This window comes from Notolabrus celidotus, chromosome 5, assembly GCF_009762535.1.
Source record: "Notolabrus celidotus isolate fNotCel1 chromosome 5, fNotCel1.pri, whole genome shotgun sequence".
Classification (NCBI taxonomy): domain Eukaryota; kingdom Metazoa; phylum Chordata; class Actinopteri; order Labriformes; family Labridae; genus Notolabrus; species Notolabrus celidotus.
Window position 1 is genome coordinate 32,541,033 of NC_048276.1, and position 22,856 is coordinate 32,563,888.

The following is a 22,856-nucleotide window of genomic DNA, read 5'->3' on the forward strand; positions in this document are numbered from 1 at the left end:
AGAAACACATGAAGACTTCAAAAAATAATGGAAACCAAAACTAGCAGGACATCGTAGATAATAAGATGTGTCAGTACTCACAGCATACAATAGCCATTGCTACAGAACTGTAGTTTTCTTACAGCAGGGTCTCCAGGGGTCCACATGGATCTGTTTGGCATTGATGCTAGCAGAAGGTCCCAGCGATCAAAGACCACACCTCCCTCACCATTTGGCCCCCCACAAACATCCCCCACCATCCCCACTTTTAATCTGCTGACCACCTTACACCTACCCGCCAGCTGTCACCATTTGTTCTCAGAGTTAGTTTGGCTGAGCTGTCAAATTTTGTACCCTGTGTAAAGACCAAAAGCTTTTAAAGCAAGCAATCCCGGTACAAATCCCACATGAGGCCCTATGCCCCATTATATTCTCCATTCTCTCCTCCCAGTTTCCCCTTCTATCCAATGTCCTCTAATGTCAGTGAAGGCTGTAATTCCCAAAAGTATAATCTAAAAAAATAAGATTATTAAAACTCAAATCTAAAATATAGAGAAAAAGAAGAAATTGAAATGTGTCAGTCTGTAACTCTACATTCTTTACAGGACATTCATTAATGGAGAAATGCCAGAGTGAGGGAGATTACTCATGTTGCTGTTTGTGTTGTCCTGGCTATGCTGCTGTTTTGTTTCTGTTGCGGAGGTTTGACATAGTTGGCTATGTCTTGGTTTCAGGCAGAAGTAGGGCTTATCGCTGCTGTCCAGTGATTGTGACGTAAAGAGGAGGACTTGTACTTAAATATAAGTACAAGTCCATTTGAGCCTCCAAGCCAACAGCTACAGTGTTCCCGCAGTCAGCTGTGCCTCTCATTGGAGGACTCATAATCTCAATATCTTCTAAATTGCCGCGTTAGAAAAAAATCCCCCCCTACAGTGTGAGCAGATCGAGAAATGAGCTATCCAGACTACACTTGTTTTTGTATCAGGCTGAAAACATGTTTATTTCTGCTGTAAAGATCGGATTTTTGAATTGGTGTGTATGTGGTTTCCGGTACTTTCGGAGCCAGCCTCAAGCGGATCCTCGATGAACTACAGTTCAGTACAGTGAAATAAATTGATCTTGAAGACATTTTTGATGTTGTTGTTTGTTTGTTTGTTGTTGCCTAATTTGTATTTACCAAAAAAGAGAAGTAATCATTTGTTATTATGAGACTAAAAATAAAACATCCAAAAATCAAACTGGACCTAAAGAAAAACAAATAATCATCCAAACAAGAGTGAAACAAAACTTTACATTAAAAAATAAAATAAAAGGTCACACTTATAGGGAAGTCATTTGTCTCGTTTTGTCGTTATTTCTTTATGTTAAGTCTTTGTATCATCCATTTAGAGTTACTGAGCACAGGACGCTTTAAAAAAAAAACCTGCTCAGAGGGAGACCGTGATGTGATCATAGGATGTGATCACACGGTTAATCTTCATTCTCTGAGGAAATCTCGCGAGACTTCGCGAGAGGATAAGTTGAGGGAACATGGCGACGTCTAATTTGCTAAAGGTAGGATCCCCTCCAATTCAATTATTGCAATTTAACGCTGTCTTCAGGGCTTGTCACCTGCGTTGTGTGTTGTCGGTGTTTAGCTCACAGCTCACAGCCCCTGTACGTGACTGTGCTGTGAGCTTTGACTTCAGCTGTGGGCTGTGAACTTACATCTGGCTAACATTAGCTACTTATCAGTGATTTAGCTGGCTACATGAAGCAGCTACAACACAGCTCAATATAAAGGAAAGAGACACAGACGAGGGGAGCCGGGGACACAGAGAGGTAGATAGCAGGTGGGGCACATATCGTTCACTAAACCTGCGCATACAATCTCCATAATCTGTGTGTGAACGCTAGCTTTAAATGTGATATCACCTGTCAGTTCAGTGGAGCAGGAATCTGCAGCTGACCAACCCATTAAAACACATGGGGAAGGCTGTCAGAGGGAACTGTCGTAGTAGTTTCTGTGCATTGAGTTAATCCCAGCCTGCTATGTTGAGCTAATCAGTAACCAGTCGCCCTGCTGTATCTATATTCATGATGTTTTTACCGTCGAGCAGAGGGACATGAGTGCAGATAGGGGACACAGACTCATTCTGTGCACTGCTTAGTGAAAACCAGTCACAACCTAAGACTGTGCATGGTGAAATAAGACTGTATGTACAGTATGTGCACACAGGCAACGTCAAAACATGCATGAAATCTAATCTCTACTATCCCAGCTGTTATACTGCTCTGTGCTGCACTGTACTAACATGAAGGCTGCTGTGCAGAATGAATCCAGTTTGGCATGTTTTTCATCACTCATTTTCATTGTGCAGCAACATGTCAGCTGCTCTAACCTTCATCCTCCTACATTAGACTAAACAGTAATGCTTTAAAGGCATAACTCACACATCTCTGCACAAACTAGCTTCTGAAGATCCACTATACCAAGAGTGTCCAGACTCTTTTCAAAGAGGGCCACATTTGATGTTGTGAAAATGCCAAAATGCCAGCTGACATGTTTTTGTTTTTTTCCAACATTGTTTTTATTGATTTTCAACAACGTTTGACATACATTTCTAAACATTAATACACATGTCCTCACATGTATGCATAAATACAATACAGAACACACACACACAAATCTCAGGTGCATTAAAGGACAGAGGACTAAGCACCTCTTACCAGCTGACATGTTTTACTTCAAACGTGAAGTAACATGCATGCTGTTTTATAACACTTTATTTTGAATAATGTCTTTAAAAAAATAGTAACTAGGTAGTGTCAGATCTATGCAATCATCACAGGGTTATGAAATAAAACCTCTCCTGTTGCTGAAGTGTCTTTTGATACCTGCTGATATGTCTTCAGTTCTCTGCACTACAGTGTTATGAGCCACACAAACATGAGTTGACTCTCTTCTTGAGGAAAATGTTCTTCATTCGAGGTTGGCATTGGGGTAAAAACATCATGTCAAGAAGTTTTAATGGCAGGATCATGCTCTGGAGTTTATGACATTTCATTTTCATTTAGTAATCAACATTTTTAGCACCCTGAACAATTCTTATTAGAGGGTAACACGGGATCAGATTTTCACTGCTGTCCCATTCCACTCCCACAGATTATTTTTTTGTCCTGTCCCAATCCCGGGCCAGAGTAAATAAAAATCCTGTCCCATCCCACTCCTGGTAAAATGACCCCCACTCCCATCCCGCTCCCATTCAGAATGACTCCCGCTCCTGTACAGCTCCCATTTTTGTTATTCTTTTAGTCTTTAGGCAATTCTTCAGAGCTAAACTGGAGAGCAGGAGAGATCCAGAGTTACCTGTTGGTGGTGCAGGTGTGTACACTGTGAGCTAATGTTTACAGTTTACACACAATGAACTGAGAAAACTTCATGCTGTCACAGGCAAGACTTAGCAACAGTCCCTCCAGAAATGTAACTCCCATCCCGTGACCCGTGGGATTCCCGAAAAAATGTCAGCCTCTAATTCTTCTGCACCAATTTGTGACTCCGTTCATGATTTTGATCCAGTCATGGGTCCTTTTCTGTGTCTTTTGAACTCTGTGTTCATCAAGCACATTTTCACATCATAGTAATTTGTTCTTTTAAACGCACCAACTTCAAGAGTTGTTGTGTTCCTGTTCTGATCGAGTCCTGCAGAGTTCACAGAGCTGTAGTTTTGCACTGTAGCCTATCACAGCCAATGTGTAGTTTTGTGTATGCACTTGAAAAAAAATGCAAATCCACACATAATTGTGTGTGATTTATTTCTGTGTCATAAATAACACATTTTAAGATGGAAGATGAGGGCCGTATAAAAGTGGACCATGGGCCATGATTGCCCCGGAGCCGGACTTGGACATGCCTGCACTATATGAACAAAAGTATTCAGAGGCCTGATCCAGCAGGGATCACCAACAGGGACTGCAATGACATTATATTCATACTTACTTTTTTTGTAAGTTACATTTTTCGCCTTTAATGTATTTGACAGCTGAAGAGAGACAGGAGATGTGGGGAGTAGAGAGAGGGGGAGGACATGCAGTAAATGGTCGAAGCTGGAATCTAATCTGCGACCTCTGCAACGAGGACTATAGCCTCTGTATATGGGGCGCACGCTTAGACCGCTAGGCTACTTTAATATAGAGTTGGTCCCCTGTTGCTGCTTCCACTCTCCTTGAAGTGCTCCAAGGGGTTGAGGTCAGGGCTCTGTGCAGGGGTCAGTCAAGTTCTCCCACACCGGACTCATCAAACCAGGTCTTTACAGTCCTTGCTCTGTGCACTGGGTCAAAGTCATGTTGGGATAGAAAAGGGCTTTACCTGAGCTGTTGACACAAAGTTGGAAGCAGAGAATTGTCTAAGATGCCTTAGTATGCTGAAGCATTAAGATTCACTGGAGATGAGGGTTCTGACTGAAACACCTTAATTCACTGATGAACGGCTGTGGCTGAATACTTTTATCCATGTAGTGTCTGTTGTATTAAAAAGCTGTCACGTCTAACAGATTTACACCTGACGAATTAGAAGCAGATTTATTGGACAAAGCAGATGTGTGTTTAACATGAGTCTGGTCCTGCTGGAGGTTTCTGCCTGTTAAAGGAAGTTTGTCCTTGCCACTGTAACTTGCTAAATGCTGCAAAGTGCTCTGCTCATGGCTGATTAAGATGAGATCAGACTGAGTCCTGTCTGTAAGATGTTGGGTCTTTGTTAATAATAGAACATAGAGTATGGTCTAGACCTGCTCTGTTTTGAAAGAGTCTGAGGATAACATTTGTTGAGTTTTGGAACTGTATCGATAAAGATTGATTGATTGATTTATCGGACAGGTTTGTGTGTTTTGTTGTCTCTCATGGACTTACTCGTAGAGTCATTTTCACGAGGGTAGAAAACATCCGAGAGCAACAGAAGGGGAAACATAGAAACATTGTGAACATAGAAGGGAGGAGAATAAGTATAACTAGGATGGTTGACATGAGAAAAACTCTAAAGCAAGTAATGCACACAAAATGAAAGTGTAACATTGTGATCTGACAGATATTTCATAAAACACAGAAATCATAATTAACAGTATCACAATGACTGGTGTCTTACAAACTCTAAAGAAGAGATGAAGGTCTGGTGATAAGCTGCTGATGCACAGTTTGACAGACTTAACTATCTGTAAGCAGAGTGTGAAGTTCCTCTCTTACATCCCAGGTTTGTTCATGGTGTTCATATATCATCATGTCACAGCTTCTGTTCATTCTCTTTCTCTTCATGCTCTGTCACTGCTGTGGTCAAGTTAACCGTGGAGTTGTGTTTTGTCGTACTGATACTCATGTAGTGACAGTTCGGTGTGATCTTCAGTGAACTGTCTTTACAGTTTCATACAAGAAAGAGGGAAATCTTAAATGTGTACTTGCATAAGTAGAATTAACTCTGGTTTGAAGACAGTAAAACAATCAGACACATGTATGTGGTTTTATGTCTTAGATTAGGGGTTCCAAAGCTTATCCGCCCATGACCCCCAAAATAACGGTGCCAGAGACTGGTGACCGTCACTACTCACCAGTGGTGGACAGTAACAAAGTAAATGTACTAAGTACAGTTTTTGAGTATCTTTACTTTACTTGAGTATTATTTTTTTGGGGTACTTATTACTTTTACTCCATTTGAAAGACAAATATCATACTTTTTACTCCACTACATTTCCATCAGTGCTCTAGTTACTCACTACTTTATCTTTGAAATCAGCTGATGAATTGCCTTTTCTGAAATCAGATCCCAAAGACCGTAAACTGTTCGTGTCCTTGTGTTTGGTTTGTCTCAGTGGTGTTGCCGTATCTCAGCTGAGTATAGATCAGATCAAACGTTCTTCAGATCAGTCTGTTCATTTAGTCGTGGTGATGATGGCTCTGACTGAGAAGGATGATGATTCTCTACCTGAGCACCACGGCCATATTTTAAACCCACGTTTGAGGTTTTGAAATAAAGAATGATTGTTTGTATTGTTGTAGATCTCTGATCTGTTTACCACACAAACTTCATCACAGCCTCCAAAACATCAGCATCTAACCTGAGAAAGCATGTGGAGGTCTGTAGCTAACACACTGCTTTGATTCCAGGTGAACATTGTAAACTTGTCTGTGCTTGTAGTAACTTAGTTTATATTTCATGGTTTACTTTTTACATATGAAATCATGTTTTCTAGATAAACAGAACGGAGCAGAATGTTCACCCATGCATTCTTGACTGACCTCATGCTTTGTGAAAATATGTTTAGAGATATTTTAAAAAGTACTTTGAATACTTCAGTATTTTTAAAAGCAAGTACTCCAGGACTTTAACTCAAGTCTTTATCTGACTGAACAACTTTCACTTGTATTGGAGGAATGTTTGACCAGGAGGATCTATACTTTGACTTAATGAAGCTGTGTACTTAGTCCACTACTGCTGCTCACTGTCCAGCACTAACACAGTAATAATCATTACAGAGACATCAGAACAACCAAGAACAAATCAGCCGAACAGCCATCATGTTATTTTATAGAAAGTGAAAAAAGGTTCACATCACATGAAATGTTAACTTTTAAGCATCTCATGACCCCTCCATCCCTGTCTGCCCCCCCCCCCCCCCCCCCCCCCCCCGGACATCATTACTTGGATCTTTTTAGGACTGCATTGAATGCTCATTTTCTTTTGTTGATTACCTTTATATATATATATTATACTTTATTGATTTATTGATAAGTTGTTCTGTTTATAACAAGTCTGAAAATCATCAATACCAAAGTAATCAGCAGATTATTAAAGTTCTGAACAAGTCAGAAAAATGTTTGTGGAAGCTGAGGTCAGCACTGGACCGGTCCATGATGGGATTGTTGTCTTCGTCACTGTCACTCTGTCACTCTGTCATTAAACGACAAACAGTAAAGTTGTGATATTTTGTGTTGCTTTGGTGTTTTGAGTTTTTCAGGCAGTACCTTTGCAGTCATGGATATGTTAAGATCACCATCTTGACTTCCTTCTGTCTTCTTCCAGAACAAAGGCTCCCTTCAGTTTGAGGACAAATGGGACCTGATGCGTCCCATCGTACTGAAGCTGCTACGGCAGGAGTCAGTCACCAAACAACAGTGGTTTGACCTTTTCTCGTAAGTTTACCGCCATGCATCAGCTTCAACCAACATGATTTGATCGCTTTGTTAATCAAAGATAGTTTCTTCATTAATGTTCTCCTCTGATTCTCCACAGAGACGTCCATGCTGTTTGTCTGTGGGATGACAAAGGTCCAGCTAAGATCCACCAAGCCCTCAAAGAGGACATCCTAGACTTCATCAAACAAGCACAAGCAGTAAGACCAAGAGCATGATGGGATTTCTGTGTCAATGTCCTGTTTTATGGCTTAACTACATTCTTGCTGCTATCACTATTCTTAATTGATCTACTGCAGACACATAATCAGGGTTTTAGTCAGCAAGAACACACATATGATGCACTCAAGAAAGCCCCTGGGGCGCAAGGTGGAAACTAAATGCTGTAGAGAAAGGAATAAACAGTTAATTGATGGAAACTGGACTGCACACACAAATAAGAAGAGTGTCAGGAGAGGTGAAGAAGCCTTCAGGTTTACACAAAAAGACCACACCTTTCCTAAGAAACACTCAAGAGCAACAACAAACACACAGGATCTAAGCGTAACAGTGCTTTTTATCACCGTGTTTAATCCTCTGATCGTCTCCTCCATGATCTGGTCTTCTTGCCTGACCTAGGTGAATATGTCACTTAGATTCTGCAGCTGTCACTCAACCCCTTGTTGTGTTTCTTTTCAAAGCGGGTGTTGAGTCACCAGGATGACACGGCGTTGTTGAAGGCCTACATCGTGGAGTGGAGGAAGTTCTTCACACAGTGTGACATCTTACCCAAACCGTTCTGTCAGCTGGAGATCACTCTGATGGGCAAACAGGGGAGCAACAAGAAGTCCAACGTGGAGGACAGCATCGTCCGCAAGGTGAGGAGGAGGAGGAGAAGGAGAAGGAGAAGGAGAAGGAGAAGGAGAAGGAGGGGGGGGAGGAGGAGGAGCAGGAGGAGGAGAAGGAGGAGAAGGAGGAGGAGGAGGAGATGGAGGAGGAGGAGGGGGGGGCAGAACTACAACTACATCCAAATAAGCATGCTGAGAAATAAGCACTGTCCTCATACTGTGAGTGACTCTGCCTTATGTTTGTGTCTCTGCTCTCTCTGTGGTGACCTCAGCTGATGCTGGATACGTGGAACGAGTCCATCTTCTCCAACATTAAAAACCGGTTACAGGACAGCGCCATGAAGCTCGTCCACGCTGAGAGGCTGGGAGAGGCCTTCGACTCCCAGCTGGTCATCGGAGTGCGGGAGTCCTATGGTGAGAAACACGATAATACAGGTCACCATTAAACAATATCTTGACTTGACGAGGCTTATAGGACACGAGTGTCACATTTATGTGTGAAAAAAATCTTTGTACTTGACCATCATTTTTGCTGCATTAAATTCACATCCCTAAAACTTAGATTTTGTGATAGGCTGCATTTCCAATGTTGTTTTTTATGTTTCTGCAAGGAACAGTATGAACTTTAAACAACTTATTGTATACTAAAGGCTGATTTTTACTTCTGTGTCAAATCGGCGGCGTAGCCTACGCCAGAGGTCCGCGTAGCTCCCGTACCTACGCAGAGGCCTACACACGTAGCCGACGTGCACCTCCTCCAAAATGTAACTACTCATAGAATAGATGTGGACCGCAAGCCCTGTGATTGGTCCGTATGGCGGCATTGGGTTTCCCGCCTTCACAGCACTTCCAGGATCGGCTGCAAATCGGCGTGTATTTCATCTCCTCCTCTCTATTCTTCATGTAATCATGTCTGTATGATAAACAAAAACATGTATCAGCTGTAGATTAACATAAAACGCTCTGAATCGCTGTGGAAAAGTAAAAAGAGATCGCCAGAAAAGGCGACCGGCTATCAGAGAGACAGCACTGCCCTCAAGCGTTATGGCAGAGAATACCTGCGCGGCATGGACACATCAACGCGTAAGAATGTAGTGCTCATGTCAGCGTCAGCCCCAGCTGCGTAGGGGCGAGGCAGAAGTATAAATCAGCGTGAAGCTGTTGTACCTCACTCAGCCCGTTGGTTTTGACACACAGACACTTAAGGTGTGTTTCCACCAAGCAGTTCTGTTCAGTCTGTAATGCACAACTTTCATTATCCTGTTTCTATTGGTCAAAGTTGTGACCCTGAACTGAGAGTTGAGGTTAGAAACACTGCCATCCTGCCCTTTGTCAATGAAATCATCTGGTGTTGTTCAAAAAGTGATTCAGTGCACAACAAGACTGTCATTTTTTAACTGCATTGTTTGCACTCTGTGCCTATTTTTTCATATATTTGCTGAAAATATCATATGAAATATGTAAAAAACATAAATTCAGTGTTCAATCAACAAGGTGCAGACTTTTATTTGGAACTGTGTTGAGTTTGTTTTGATGCCCTGCCACTAATATGATGAATGCAGGCATCAACATTTGGTGACATTCTTGCTCCCTTTATCGTTTGTGTGTTTTTCTGAGCAGTGAACCTTTGCTCTAACCCCGACGACAAGCTGCAGATCTACAGAGACAACTTTGAGAAGGCTTACATGGATTCTACTGAGAGGTTTTACAGAACACAGGCGCCCGCCTACCTGCAGCAAAATGGCGTCCAAAACTACATGAAATATGTAAGTATTGTACTGAAGGCCCCGGGGCCATGATAATACAACTTTGAGTTAAACATTTGGATATTGTTGTTGAGTTATTATCTTAAATCAAACAATAGTTGAAGAATAAAAAGCAAAGTAATAAACCTCATGAATGTGCTCACATTGTTTTCATCTCTGAGGTTATGATCAATAATTTCGTGCACTTGTTTGGGAATAGAAATGACACATACACTAAATATTACTCTGTTTATGAAAGGAAGGTGAAATCCTCAGGTGACCCTCTTTGAAGCGTTCTGTTTTCCCTTCGCTCTCAGCCACTCAAAGTTTCTCTTTGTTGCTCTCGTCTTGCTTTCTGCACGAAGAACACAATCTTAAGTGCTCATTGATACAAAGAAAATATCTGCTGTCCTGCAGTCGCATTAAACAACACAAACTGGAGATCTGACTCTTCTGTTGAGCATCACTAGTTTTTATAGTGTTGGTATTGGCACCAAACCAAGAATCAATAGAGAAAACACTGAAAGGGACAAAACGTTCTGCTGCTCTGGCTCATCTCATGCTTGTACTTTTTAAAGCATCCAAACTGAAGCTCAGTGTTTGTTAAAGCACCGAGTGTTCATCCTCAGTCATGATTTGTTCAGGCTTTTATTCTTAACGCGAGTCAGTGTAGTTGAAGCTTGTTTGGAGGAGTTACAATATCTTCCTTAAAACCTTCCAAAAAGCGTTAGGTCTTGATTTTTTTTCTATTATCTCATCTTAGAAATATGTTTTCTCTCTGTTTTCATCTGTGCCTGGTTTTAACGCAGCAGATAGCGGCTGTAGCGCATCTGAAAGCTGCTTGCTAACGGAATAATCAAAGAAGAATTAGCGTCAGTTGCTGGAAATACAGGTGTAGCACTGCAGAGACTGAGCATACAGTAGGTGTAAAAAGTCAACTTCTGCTGCATCACAGAAACACCCTCATAAAAGCGAGACAGAGCTGACAGTGCCCGCTACCAGAAGCATCTCGCCCCACTGCTGGTAAACGCCACTGTGGTACAAATGGACCGTCAACAAGATGGGTGTCCAGTGCAGTGTTTACTTTTATTATCTACACCTGCAGCTCACACGGTGAAGTGTTGTGTGAGTCACTGTCGTCTCTGCTTCTCCTTTCAAACCTGCTGTCAGAGAACCGGACCCAGCAAACAGAATTAAAGATCCAAATCATCAACTTTGTGATAGCATGATTCAAATTTCACTTGATGTGCACTACCAGTCAAAAGTTTGAACACACCTTCTCATTCAATGGTTTTAATTTATGTTAATTATTTTCAACATTGTAGATTAATAGACTGTAGTCAAATAGGTCTATCCATTGTGTACTAACCCTACCTCTGAACAACACAACTGATGGTCTCAAACACATTAAGAAGGCAAGTCATTCTACAAATGAACTCTTGACAAGGCTCATGTTAATTAGAAACCATTCCAGGAGACCACTTCATGAAGCAGACTGAGAGAATACCAAGAGTGTGCAAAGCTGTCATGAAGCAAAAAGGGGGCTACTTTACAGAATCTAAAATATAAAACAGATTCTAGTTTGTTTAACATTTTTTTGTTCATTAAATAATTCCATATATGTTCTTTCATAGTTTTGATGTCTTCAGTATTAATTTAATATGTTGAAAATAATTGAAATGAATAAAAACCCTTGAATGAGAAGGCGTGTTTAAACTTTTGACTGGTAGTGTACATTAGAACATGCTGCACTAACTTCTGCATTTATTCATGCTGAAATATATTTAGCAGATAAAGTAAAAATTGCAGGTTTATATTATATTGTTCAGCCCTAGTCAGCCTGCGTGTGCACAAGGCGCACCGTCGATCGCAGATTATCATCGGACTATTTAATAGTCATTTAACTGAAAATGCTCATCCCTACTCTTAACTCACTCTGAAACAGACTCCATTCTCAGGTTCATTTGGAGAGTCTTGTTTTTTGAGAAGAATACTAGACTGGTAGTTTGCATAAGTTCATGAACATTTCTGAGTCAAAGCACCGCACTTTTGTCTTCGACATCCTCTTAGATTCTTTATTTCAGTTTAACAAATATCAACCTTACCGACTCTTTAATATTCACGTTCAATGTTTAAAACACTCTATGGTACTTGGTAAGAAAATAATTACCATAAATCGAACAGAGGTTCAATTCAAGTGCTTTAGTAATGTTAACAGTCAATAAATATGATTGTCATATTCACGATTGTTTGCTAAGGAAGAAAAAGTTCTTTTTGAATGTATTATTTTCTTTATTTAGCATTTTGTTGGTATATGTATTTGCATCAGTCTGTGTATTTCCTGCGAACATAGTTTGATGAGTCACAACAGATTGCTAACTTTTTTAGGTGATGAAATGTTTGTTGGTGCAGTAAACAATTATTTAACAGTTCCTTTGTATTTTCTCCAGGCTGATTCAAAGCTGAGGGAAGAGGAGAAACGTGCACTGAGGTACCTGGAGACAAGACGTGACTGCAACTCTGTACAAGCTGTGAGTATTATGCAGCAGTGTGACGACTTTGCAGTTAAATGTTGAATTCAGAAAGTTCTATTTTTTATGTTTAATACGACCTAAATACAACTAGACAACTGTTTCATATTCATTTAATTCAGCATTAAGAAAATCTTAAATATAATAACACTCTTCAAACCCTGACGACTCTCTCAGTGATCGATTATCAAGGTTCTGCCAGTGCCTATCATTTATGATTTGTCGTCCTTGTCTTTGTCTTCTCAGTTAATGGAGTGTTGCGTGAATGCACTGGTAACGTCCTTCAAGGAGACAATCTTGGCCGAGTGTCCGGGCATGATCAAACGAAATGAGACAGAGAGTGAGTACGGCAGGACTGCTCCCACCAAAGGCTCAGCAAGCTCAGGTTTGCACCAGGAAATAGCCCTGACCAAACCATCTCGTGCAGCATCTAAACGTCTTTAGAACATCCGTGTGTGTTTCCACCTCTCTTCTGAAATGGTGAAGAACAGATGAAGAGTTTACAAATATTCTGTACACTCCAAATCCACTCAGACTCCTGAAGACGAGTTAGTGCTGAGATTTTAGTCCGGACATTTTCTGTGATTAAATTTGGAATACTATAATGAATGATCTGAAGGTTACACACTTGAGGCTTCTTCTCAGACTCTTAGCTGTATAACGTCTCATTATTATGTTGTCAGTGTGCGTATGTGTGTGTGAGGCTCAGGTCTGTGTTCCTGCAGGTTGATTGAACAAAAGGTCAAAGGGCATCCACAGTAATGGACTTTAGAGTTGCTCATTTTATGCTAGTTCTGTAGAGCAGCGTCCAAATTAAAGCTTATAGTTAAATTCATCAGATTAGGGAAATACTCACTTTCCATGGTGCCACAATCATACATGTTTTTACATCTTTGGTTCCTGTGCAGATCCCTGATCTCTTCATCAGTTACAGGAGAACATGTTTACTTTGGACCTGCACATGTTTTTCACAATCTGAGTTTACTCATTAAATTAAAATGCGACTTTCAATCCTACACAGAATTGCATCTGATGTTCTCTCTCATGGACAAAGTGCCCAGTGGCATTGAGCCCATGCTAAAGGACCTGGAGGAGCACATCATGAGCGCAGGCCTGGCTGATATGGTCGCTTCAGCAGAGACGATCACTTCTGTGAGTGATATGTTCACACATGTTCTGATAAGTTAGGGATATTGTTTAATGAGTGGGTGTTTATGCAAATTAGAATTCCGACAGGGTGAGACAAGACCCGGACACTAAGTGGAGGTGTCTTGTCTCAACCTGAAGGGTTTCTATAGTGAATTGTTAAGAATTATTTATTTTTTTTTAACAGAGTTTTATTGTTTTCTATTTTTCCACAAAAGAAGAGAATTAAATCAAACCATACATCCTGCCTTTGTATCACATTATACATTTTAAAAAGTACACAACGAGTGGATTCTATAAAGAAATTTACATGAGAAAGAAAAGACAAAGAAAAAAGAAAAAACAAAATAAAAACCATAAATAAATACAATAAGAGATGCTGCCACCATATCAAACCGTACATTCAAAATGAGGAAAATCCAGCTGCTAGATCCCCCCCCCACCCCCACAGGTCGATGTCATGCATATTGCCATTATAACAAGTTTTCGCATACTGAGTACAATCGAATATGATACCTGATAACAAAAGGCAAAGCTAGCTAAGCTATATTGATAATAGAGACACAATAAAAAAGGAGGAGGACGCTTATTGATTAGCTCTCTTTAGGTTTGACCATTTTATGTAGTTTTGTCCCCTCATCACAAGTTGAGTCAGTTCTTTATGTAAATACCTGAGCACAGGTGATCATATGTCAGTGAAGTACCTCTCACTACCCCTCAGAACCGCACTGATCCTTTCATGAGGGAGGACCCTAAATAACTCTTGATACCACAACATAACATTTGGCGGTTTATCCTTAATCCAGTTTATCAAAATACATTTTCTAGCCAATAACAACAATTTGTCACATGGTTTAAACATTCAAGTATTTAACACAGCTGGGTGTTAAAGTGTAGCAGAGTGTTTTCAAAGATTCCATTTGATTTGTTAGTTTTAACTCAAGCTAACTATTTATTTTCTGTCAAACCATTATTGTTCTTATTTGATGTCTTGTGTGTATTTTTAGTTCACATGGAATGTTATACCTGAATCGTTCTTAGATTTGTCTTGGGTTTGTTCTTCTCTTTATTTTAATCAGCTCAATACCTTAAAATGGACCAGGATAGAGACCAAACTTGCCTTACTTTAGAGCACAAAGCGATTCTCAGTTTGACTCTCATTCACCCAGCCACCTAAAGAAGAAAGCATGCAGCGTTGTTTTGATAACTCTTTATAAGTGCAGAAAATGTGTGTTGTTCATGTTTTTAAAATCGAAAGTAGCCTAGAAATATAAATACTGTCAGACATTCCCAGAGACTGATGCATGACATTGACTTCACTGATACTTTATGACCCAGAGATGCAGAAATATCTAAGATATCTTATTGTTAATACAAATAATGTCATCTGAGTGTGCATGCACTTGCTGTTTGCAGAGCCTTCAGCTTCAGATAAGCTAGCTCTTGTTTTGGTATGAGGTTGAAGGCTCTGCAGATAGTCCGTAAGCAGACCTTGAGAAGGGTTATTTTGTCAATTTGCCATTTCCAAGGTGAAGAGTGAACTCTCTTCTCATATGTCGGTTACATCATCTGTTGCAGGACTCAGAGAAATATGTGGAGCAGCTGCTCACCTTGTTTAACCGCTTCAGTCGACTGGTGAAAGAAGCCTTCCAGGACGACCCACGCTTCCTGACGGCCAGAGACAAAGTGAGCTCACCTTTTACAAACTTAACAGTGCTGTATTTGAAGGATCAAACTTTGAGTTTTCAACTGATAAAACTCTTGTTTTTATCCCATTGCAGGCATATAAAGCTGTTGTGAATGATGCCACTATATTTAAATTAGAACTTCCTTTGAAGCAGAAAGGGTAAGGACTCTCTTCTGTTTGAAGTCAGAGGCTTTACCTCGTACAAACGTTGTAACATCTCACTGAACTCGTGTGGCTCTTCTGTGTTCACAGGGTAGGTTTGAAAACTCAACCAGAGTCCAAGTGTCCAGAGCTGCTGGCCAACTACTGTGACATGCTTTTGAGGAAGACCCCACTGAGCAAGAAACTCACCTCTGAGGAGATAGAGGCCAAGCTTAAAGAAGTGGTATGTTTCAGGGACTGATTGCTCTGAAAGAGGTCATAATCTGAAGACGATCAGGTGGTTGGATATTGTTGATAAGGTCTTTATAGATCTTTATCATTGTATTGAACTTGCAGCTGTTAACAAAAGTTGTTCAGTTAACAAAGATCTGGGATAAATAATTCAAAGTGTATGTCGGGTAGATTCGAACTAAAATGCACCAAGAACCAGTTTTGTCATCAATCATCCCTCAGTGTGAAGTTTTTAATTATTTTCAGGATTAACCAAATGAGTTTTTAATCCCAGGTGATCCTTTTTTGTCTTGTTCTTGAAACCACCTGTCACTCAGCATTGTTTGTGTGATTAAAATAAGGCCCAATCACAGAGGAAACTCCACAAAGTCTTAGCACACAGCATGTGTGGGAGTCTCCGAGAGCAGCTGCTATTTTGGTTCACGTAGGTGCAGCAGCCAGCAGGGCTAACTTTACTTTGAATGTGGGCAACTGTGATAATCTGTGTGCTTTGTGTGCAGCTGTTAGTGCTGAAATATGTCCAGAACAAAGATGTGTTCATGCGCTACCACAAAGCCCACCTGACACGTCGACTCATCCTGGACATCTCAGCAGACAGCGAGATCGAGGAGAACATGGTGGAGTGGCTCAGGGTGAGAGATGGGTGAATGTACATCAGTAGCATCAGACACATAAAGTCTACCCCAATATGTCATTAGTGTTTCATGACCTGAAATAACTGTTCACCTGTGATGTCATGCATCCCAACAGGAAGTAGGAATGCCAGCAGACTATGTCAACAAGCTGGCTCGGATGTTTCAGGACATCAAGGTGTCAGAGGACCTCAACCAGTCTTTCAAAGAGATGCATAAACACAACAAGCTGGCTTTACCAGGTGAGAGGTACACACATGTTGCACCCCTGCGCTAATATAAAAGACTCAATCAATTCAGTCTTTAATTAAAGAACAAAGCTATGCTGACATTTAAAGCCAGTGCTCTTCCCTCCACAACACAGTGCATCCTACTCTCCCACCACAATGCAGCAAGCATTTAGCAAAGACTTAAAGTGGGAGATATGGACAACAGTTGTGCTCACCTTTTACTGTACATACACTACCAGTCAAAAGTTTGGACACACCTTCTCATTCAATGGTTTTTATTTATTTTAATTATTTTCAACATTGTAGATTAATACTGAAGACATCAAAACTATGAAATAATCTGGTTTTGCCATAATCTGGATTACAACAGTACTCAAATAGGTCTATCCATTGTGTACTAACCCTACCTCTGAACAACACAACTGGTGGTCTCAAACACATTAAGAAGGCAAGTCATTCTACTAATGGACTCTTGACAAGGCTCATGTTAATTAGAAACCATTCCAGGAGACCACTTCATGAAGCAGACTGAGAGAATACCAAGAGTGTGCAAAGCTGTCATGAAGGAAAAAGGGGGCTACTTTACAGAATCTAAAATATAAAACAGATTCTGCTTTAACACTTTTTGGTTCATTAAATCATTTTATATATGTTCTTTCATAGTTTTAATAACCCTTGAATGGGAAGGTGTTTCCAAACTTTTGACTGTCAGTGTATATATATATATATATCTGTTACAATAATATACCAATAAAGGAAATCTGTCAGATTTTTGTGGAGTAATGACCAAGTGCCATGGAGTACTGTTGACCCTCCAAGAGATAATCAAGCAAATAACCGCTCTCGAAAACCAAAGGTGGTGTTATTAAACATCTGTAGAATGAGACACACCAAGTTAGTCAGCTTTTGTCCTTTTTTTCAAGCAAATTAAAACATTCATCAGAGCTTAATTTTGAGTTTGGTTAAAGATGTGCTGACTGTACAGAGTTTGTCATCCAGTCACCAAGAAGTCTCTGTGTGTTCCCCTGCAGCCGACTCAGTCAACATAAAGATCCTGAATGCTGGAGCATGGTCGAGGAGCAGCGAGAAGGTTTTTGTCTCTCTGCCTACAGAGCTGGAAGATTTGATACCAGAGGTAGAAGACTTCTACAAGAAGAACCACAGCGGCAGGAAGCTCCACTGGCACCATCTCATGTCAAACGGCATCGTAAGTGAAGCACATCTGCAGAGAGAGGGACATAAAAACATAACTGTAGAAGCTATAATCAAATGCCTGGACAAAGTTGCCTCCAATATCTTCGTGAGATCAACAGTTATAATCTGCTGTCTTAGTAAAGGGACTTATGTCTTTCTCCAGATCACCTTTAAGAACGAGGTGGGCCAGTACGACCTGGAGGTGACCACTTTCCAGCTGGCTGTGCTGTTTGCGTGGAACCAGAGGCCAAGGGAGAAGATCAGCTTTGAGAACCTCAAGTTAGCCACCGAGCTGCCCGATGCTGAGCTGAGACGCACTCTGTGGGTGAGTGTAGATTAAGCTGTGTGTCAAAGAGATCACATCTCTGAAACACAGATTAATCACACTGCGATTACTGCTGAGTGTTCTTTGAGTACTGTTTTCTATCTGACCCGTTCTGCTCCCCTTCCTCTCTAAGTCTCTGGTAGCATTTCCTAAACTAAAGCGGCAGGTGTTGTCGTATGACCCCGTGGTGTCTTCCCCAAAAGACTTTGCAGAAGGAACACTGTTCTACGTCAACCAGGAGTTTTCTCTCATGTAAGAGAATCTGAAAGTCATAATTCATTACCGTGTTGATGCCACTCCCTGAATTCTTTGTGCAAAAAAGATGTTTGTGTATTTTAACGAAGAGATTGGAGATCTTTTAATTACGTTGATCCAGGGTATTTTTTTTATTAAACTTTACAGAAAAAACTCCAAGGTCCAGAAAAGGGGGAAGATTAACCTGATTGGTCGGCTGCAGCTCACCACAGAGCGAATGAGAGAGGAGGAGAACGAGGGCATCGTCCAGCTTAGGATACTTAGAACGCAGGTACAGAGATACTTTCACAGCATGCAGGTGAAGATACTCGGTTATGTAACCGCTCCTGCTGCGAATAAACAGTTTCACCTTCCATTTCCCATCATAGAGTTACAACAGACACCCGTGGTTATGTTTGTGTAAACTCACAGTCTGCAACATAACCCATCTGTCTTAGGCATTTTTCACACTGCTGTGTTTGTGTCCTCTGTGCAGGAGGCCATAATCCAGATCATGAAGATGAGGAAGCGCATTAACAATGCCCAGCTTCAGACCGAGCTGGTGGAGATCCTAAAGAACATGTTTTTACCACAGAAGAAGATGATCAAGGAGCAGATTGAGTGGCTGATAGATCACAAGTACATAAAGCGAGATGAGACCGATATAAACACCTTCATCTACATGGCATAGCACAACACACCCGGATGACTCGTGTTGACTTTCAGTGGATCAGGCCTGATGGACACAAGGATACTCCAGGCTCCCCGTCCTTTATTTAAAAGAATCATGTGCAGGGAGGCATGAATTTAAGACTGAGACCTACCTATTTAAAGAAAAAACAAAGTGGAACTTCCTGCCTTAAAGTTGTACAAAGAAAAAAATGCAACAGTTGCAGTGGGAGTCTGCACCAAGTGGTTTAACTGTTTTTAGTGCGAGGGAGTTTCTCTGCTGTCCAGATGAGGCCGTCGATGGTTGGTTTTTGAAATAACCTGCAGCCACTACAACACTCCCACTCAATGCTCGTGTGAGTCTAAAGGCATGCTGACGGGAAGAGCTGAGGGACTTTGGATCTCAAAATATCTAATGTCCAGTTTTACCCCATGTCAAACCCAGACCACCAGAACCTTGGACAAAACTTCTTCACTCAAAAGCGACGCTGCTTCAGCCCTGCTAGACGGTCTCTCACGGGGGGCTCGACACAGCTGTGACTCTCTGCAGTCATAGTCAATGTGATAAAACACTTAATCTGAACATTCAGTGTATAAAGAGCCAGAAAAGCACTTCACAGCTCGCAGGACTGAACCAGACTGCAGCGTACAGTTAAGCTAACTCCAAGCTCAATAAAGCCTCTCTGTCCCTGAGTAAAAAATGGAAAATGTGAGGGGAAATTAGCATAATGCTATAATCCAGAATCCTTTTCCCTTGACCAAATGTACCCAGGGACAGAAGGGGTGTTGGAGTCAAATCAGGAGCTCAGCTCATGTTTGTGTCAGCTCTCTTTCTTGCAGGAAGCCTGGGAGAAGAGGCTGAGGTCAGTGTTACACATGGTAAATACTACAATTCAGAACTATAGGAGAGTGTACCATGAGATGTGAATAATGAAATGATTAAATAAACAGCACCTTATTATAAAATAACACACAGGCTTGTCTTTCATCCTAGATCAAGCAAACATTTCCTTTAAGATCTGCATATATGTGGAATTATTGAAAGCTTAACAATTTAGGAGGCTTAAAGATTTTTTAAAAGATTTGGAAGAAAAAGTTGTAAAGAAGCAGAAACAAAAATGTACTTGTGGCAGTGTGGGCGCAGAAATGACAATAGATGGACAACCCCACGAAAAGAACCTTGCTCCTCAAGCAGACAGAATCTGTGAGTCTGCAAAGGGACAACAGGAAGTGGCATCAGGTGTAAAATTCAGCTGTTAGGCTGCAGATAAACATCAACAGCTTGGAGTCTTTGCAACGCCGGTGAGGGCTAAAACAAAAGATCAGTCAGGACATGAGGAGCTCTGTTGTCGGGCCTCTGTTAAGGATAAATTGTTTAAAAACAACGATGCACTAAATGAATCTTTTTTCTTTAATTAACCTCTGTCTTCTGTACTTCAGTACCACTCTGTTACATTTAAGTCATCTAAATAATTACATGCTTCAGGATTTGAGTTGGGACTTTAAAAAAGCACAATTTCCAACAGTTTTATCTTTCAGTCTTAAAAGTCATCGCCTTCTGTATCGTCAGTGTCACCAGATTTATATTTGACATTTTACTTTCTTCCTCTTGCATATTGTTTGCTCTTCATGATATTAGTTGAAAGAGGGATGCCCTTTTTTTTTTTTTTTACCAGCTGCTAGTTCAGAGGTGAACAGTAATCATCCGCAGTAATCCTCAGAGACTAACGGGCCCTATTTGTGCAGAGTTCTGGGAAAAAATCTCAGCATCTTTACGGCTGTAGTGCATGCTTCATCTTTGAAGATACATAAGATGCTTACTCTCCAGAAGCAGTTTACATCAGCTTGTGGATTGATTTTGAGATGCGATTTGCAATAATCTCAAACCACAGCCGAGGGAAATCACTGGCTTTGCAGATATAATGTCAAAGAAGTGTTGGACCGTCCGTTTGATTGATGTTAAAATGAATGAACACCAAAATGAGCAACACCTGAGGTACAATTCATCTTCTGGTGAAGACAAATCGTATGACGGTTCATCCTGTAGTTTGTTGCAAAATCCTGAACAATAAAAAATGTCGTAAGGACTGGCATTAAAATATCAGTCCCACCTGATCACTGTCCAGATGTCCAGAGATACTTCACTGGATACAACAAAACTTTGATCTGGAAAACTTGGTAGATCACAGGTGTAACCAGGATACTCTGGGGGCCATGAATGCCTCTAACAAATGTTATTGCAAGCATCAATCAAGCTTTATTTACATAGCACCTTTCATACAAATTAAGTGCAACCGAAAGTGCTTTACAGCGATTGAAAACAAGAAGGAAGCAGAAATAAAATAATAACAAGACATTAAAAAACAAAAGAAGGATTTTAAAATTGAGACTAATGCACACCAACAACAATGAAATATGTGTAATTAAAATTAGTTGAAGCATCAAATTAACATTGAGAATATAAATAGTTAAAATAAATAAATTAAAAAAGGGTAAGGATCAGAGTTGAGCATAAAATAAAACCGATTAGATACATAAAGAAACAAATAGTTAAATGAATAAAATAATAAAACAACATTAAAATCAACATAAAAGTAAAAATTAAAGTGATAAAACGAAAACATATGGTGATACAGATTGTTTCAGCATATGTCCAGGGTAAGAAAGTACTTCCTCCTGCTGGTGGCACTGGAGAAAACCCCACAATGATTATGATTAGCATGAAGAGTCATCCTCTGGGGGCTTAGATTATCTGCACTAAATTAGGAAATAAGTCAATGTGATATGTGTCCAAATGTCACCTGAGCTCGTAAAACTGAAACATTCAAAATTCATTGTGATGTTTCTGACGAGAGGGAAAAGTCAGGAGATCATTACTTAACAGCATTCACCCTCAGGAGATCATGAATCAGTAAAACATTTCAAAGGAAGCAATAGCTGTTGAGATGTTTTCAGTCTGGACTAAACAACATCAGCATCTCTGAACTGTAATCATGCTGCTAGGGTTGACTGGAAACAACACAAAGTAATGGCTGAGAGTTAAAATCACATTAAAAGAAATACATTTGGTCGGATAAAAGCTTGATTGCGAATTATTAGAAAAAACATCACTACCAACTTGCTCACCAGCATGGACACGGGAGGAAAATCTAACAGGGGTTGAACACTAGGTGGCACCAGAGCGACGCTACACAAAATCTAGTTTTGAATTATTAATTAGTTAAAAATATGCAGACGGGTTTCTCTTTACATTTCTGTCTCTGTGCTTTTTCATCAGAGGCACCAAAAAGAAACATGTGTGTGTGATGGTTTTAATTTTGATTTGGATTGTTGTTGCAGTCTTTAATTTATACCTTATAGAATGATGTGCTCAAATTGAACTTTGAGTAACATCTGTTTGATACCCTGGATAAGAAAGTCTGTTTTTTTGTAGTATTATTCATTTATTTTCCTTCATTGTTGCTGAAAAAATTATTAGTACCTGCTTTTAACATTTCATAGCTCCCACAATAATATTTCCATGTTACTGCTGCAGGTCATGAGTATTTAGAGTTAGTACTTAGACATTGTAGACATGCTACTTTCACCATAGAGAGCTTCACTTTCACATAAATATAAACATTTGACAGCTTAAACTTTAAGTATAAGGTATTATCTATATTTCTTTGTATTTTTTTTTACATTCATGCCACAGTTGTAGCACACTGTCAGGTATAGTACACATAAAAACACATAATATCTGCAACACTTTACTGCACACACTGAATGATTTTAAATGTATTTATTTTATTCATGACCTTTTGAATAAGCAGGTGAAACAAATATTACCTTTATTGTAAAGGTTAACAGGTTATGTTTATTGTATTGTCATCATGCAGTTTATGATGAGACAGAGTTTTCTAATCCATAATTATCCAGCATATATTTTTTTTGCAGATATGATGGATGTTATTCCTCATATAGAAATATAAGATGTTTATTTTCAGTCATATATCCTCAGTAGTTCAAGAGAGGCAGCGTTGAAACGGAAAGGCGTTAATTAGGTGGATAGTTTTGTCTTAATTACAGCATATTGCATCCTCTTGTTATTTGTGACAAAGGGGATT

The 22,856-nt window shown here is 40.1% G+C and overlaps 1 protein-coding gene across 3 annotated transcripts; it reads left to right on the plus strand.

Moving 5' to 3' along the window:
- The first annotated feature begins 1,432 nt into the window (after positions 1 to 1,432).
- LOC117812963 (cullin-5) lies at positions 1,433 to 19,719 on the plus strand. Of its 3 annotated transcripts, none has more exons than XM_034683968.1 (19): positions 1,433 to 1,533; positions 7,028 to 7,137; positions 7,238 to 7,337; positions 7,818 to 7,994; positions 8,237 to 8,378; positions 9,585 to 9,730; positions 12,160 to 12,240; positions 12,487 to 12,625; positions 13,262 to 13,392; positions 14,965 to 15,072; positions 15,168 to 15,232; positions 15,326 to 15,458; positions 15,967 to 16,098; positions 16,217 to 16,340; positions 17,360 to 17,535; positions 17,686 to 17,847; positions 17,981 to 18,099; positions 18,250 to 18,373; positions 18,578 to 19,719. In XM_034683968.1, exons 1-19 carry the CDS (start codon positions 1,510 to 1,512, stop codon positions 18,770 to 18,772), a joined length of 2,388 nt encoding a protein of 795 aa, XP_034539859.1. In that variant the 5' UTR covers positions 1,433 to 1,509; the 3' UTR covers positions 18,773 to 19,719. The 3 variants fall into 3 exon arrangements, with proteins under 3 accessions (XP_034539859.1, XP_034539860.1, XP_034539861.1); XM_034683969.1 differs by having other exon boundaries at positions 12,487 to 12,580; XM_034683970.1 differs by lacking the exon at positions 1,433 to 1,533 and adding an exon at positions 1,598 to 1,811.
- Positions 19,720 to 22,856: the final 3,137 nt, after the last annotated feature.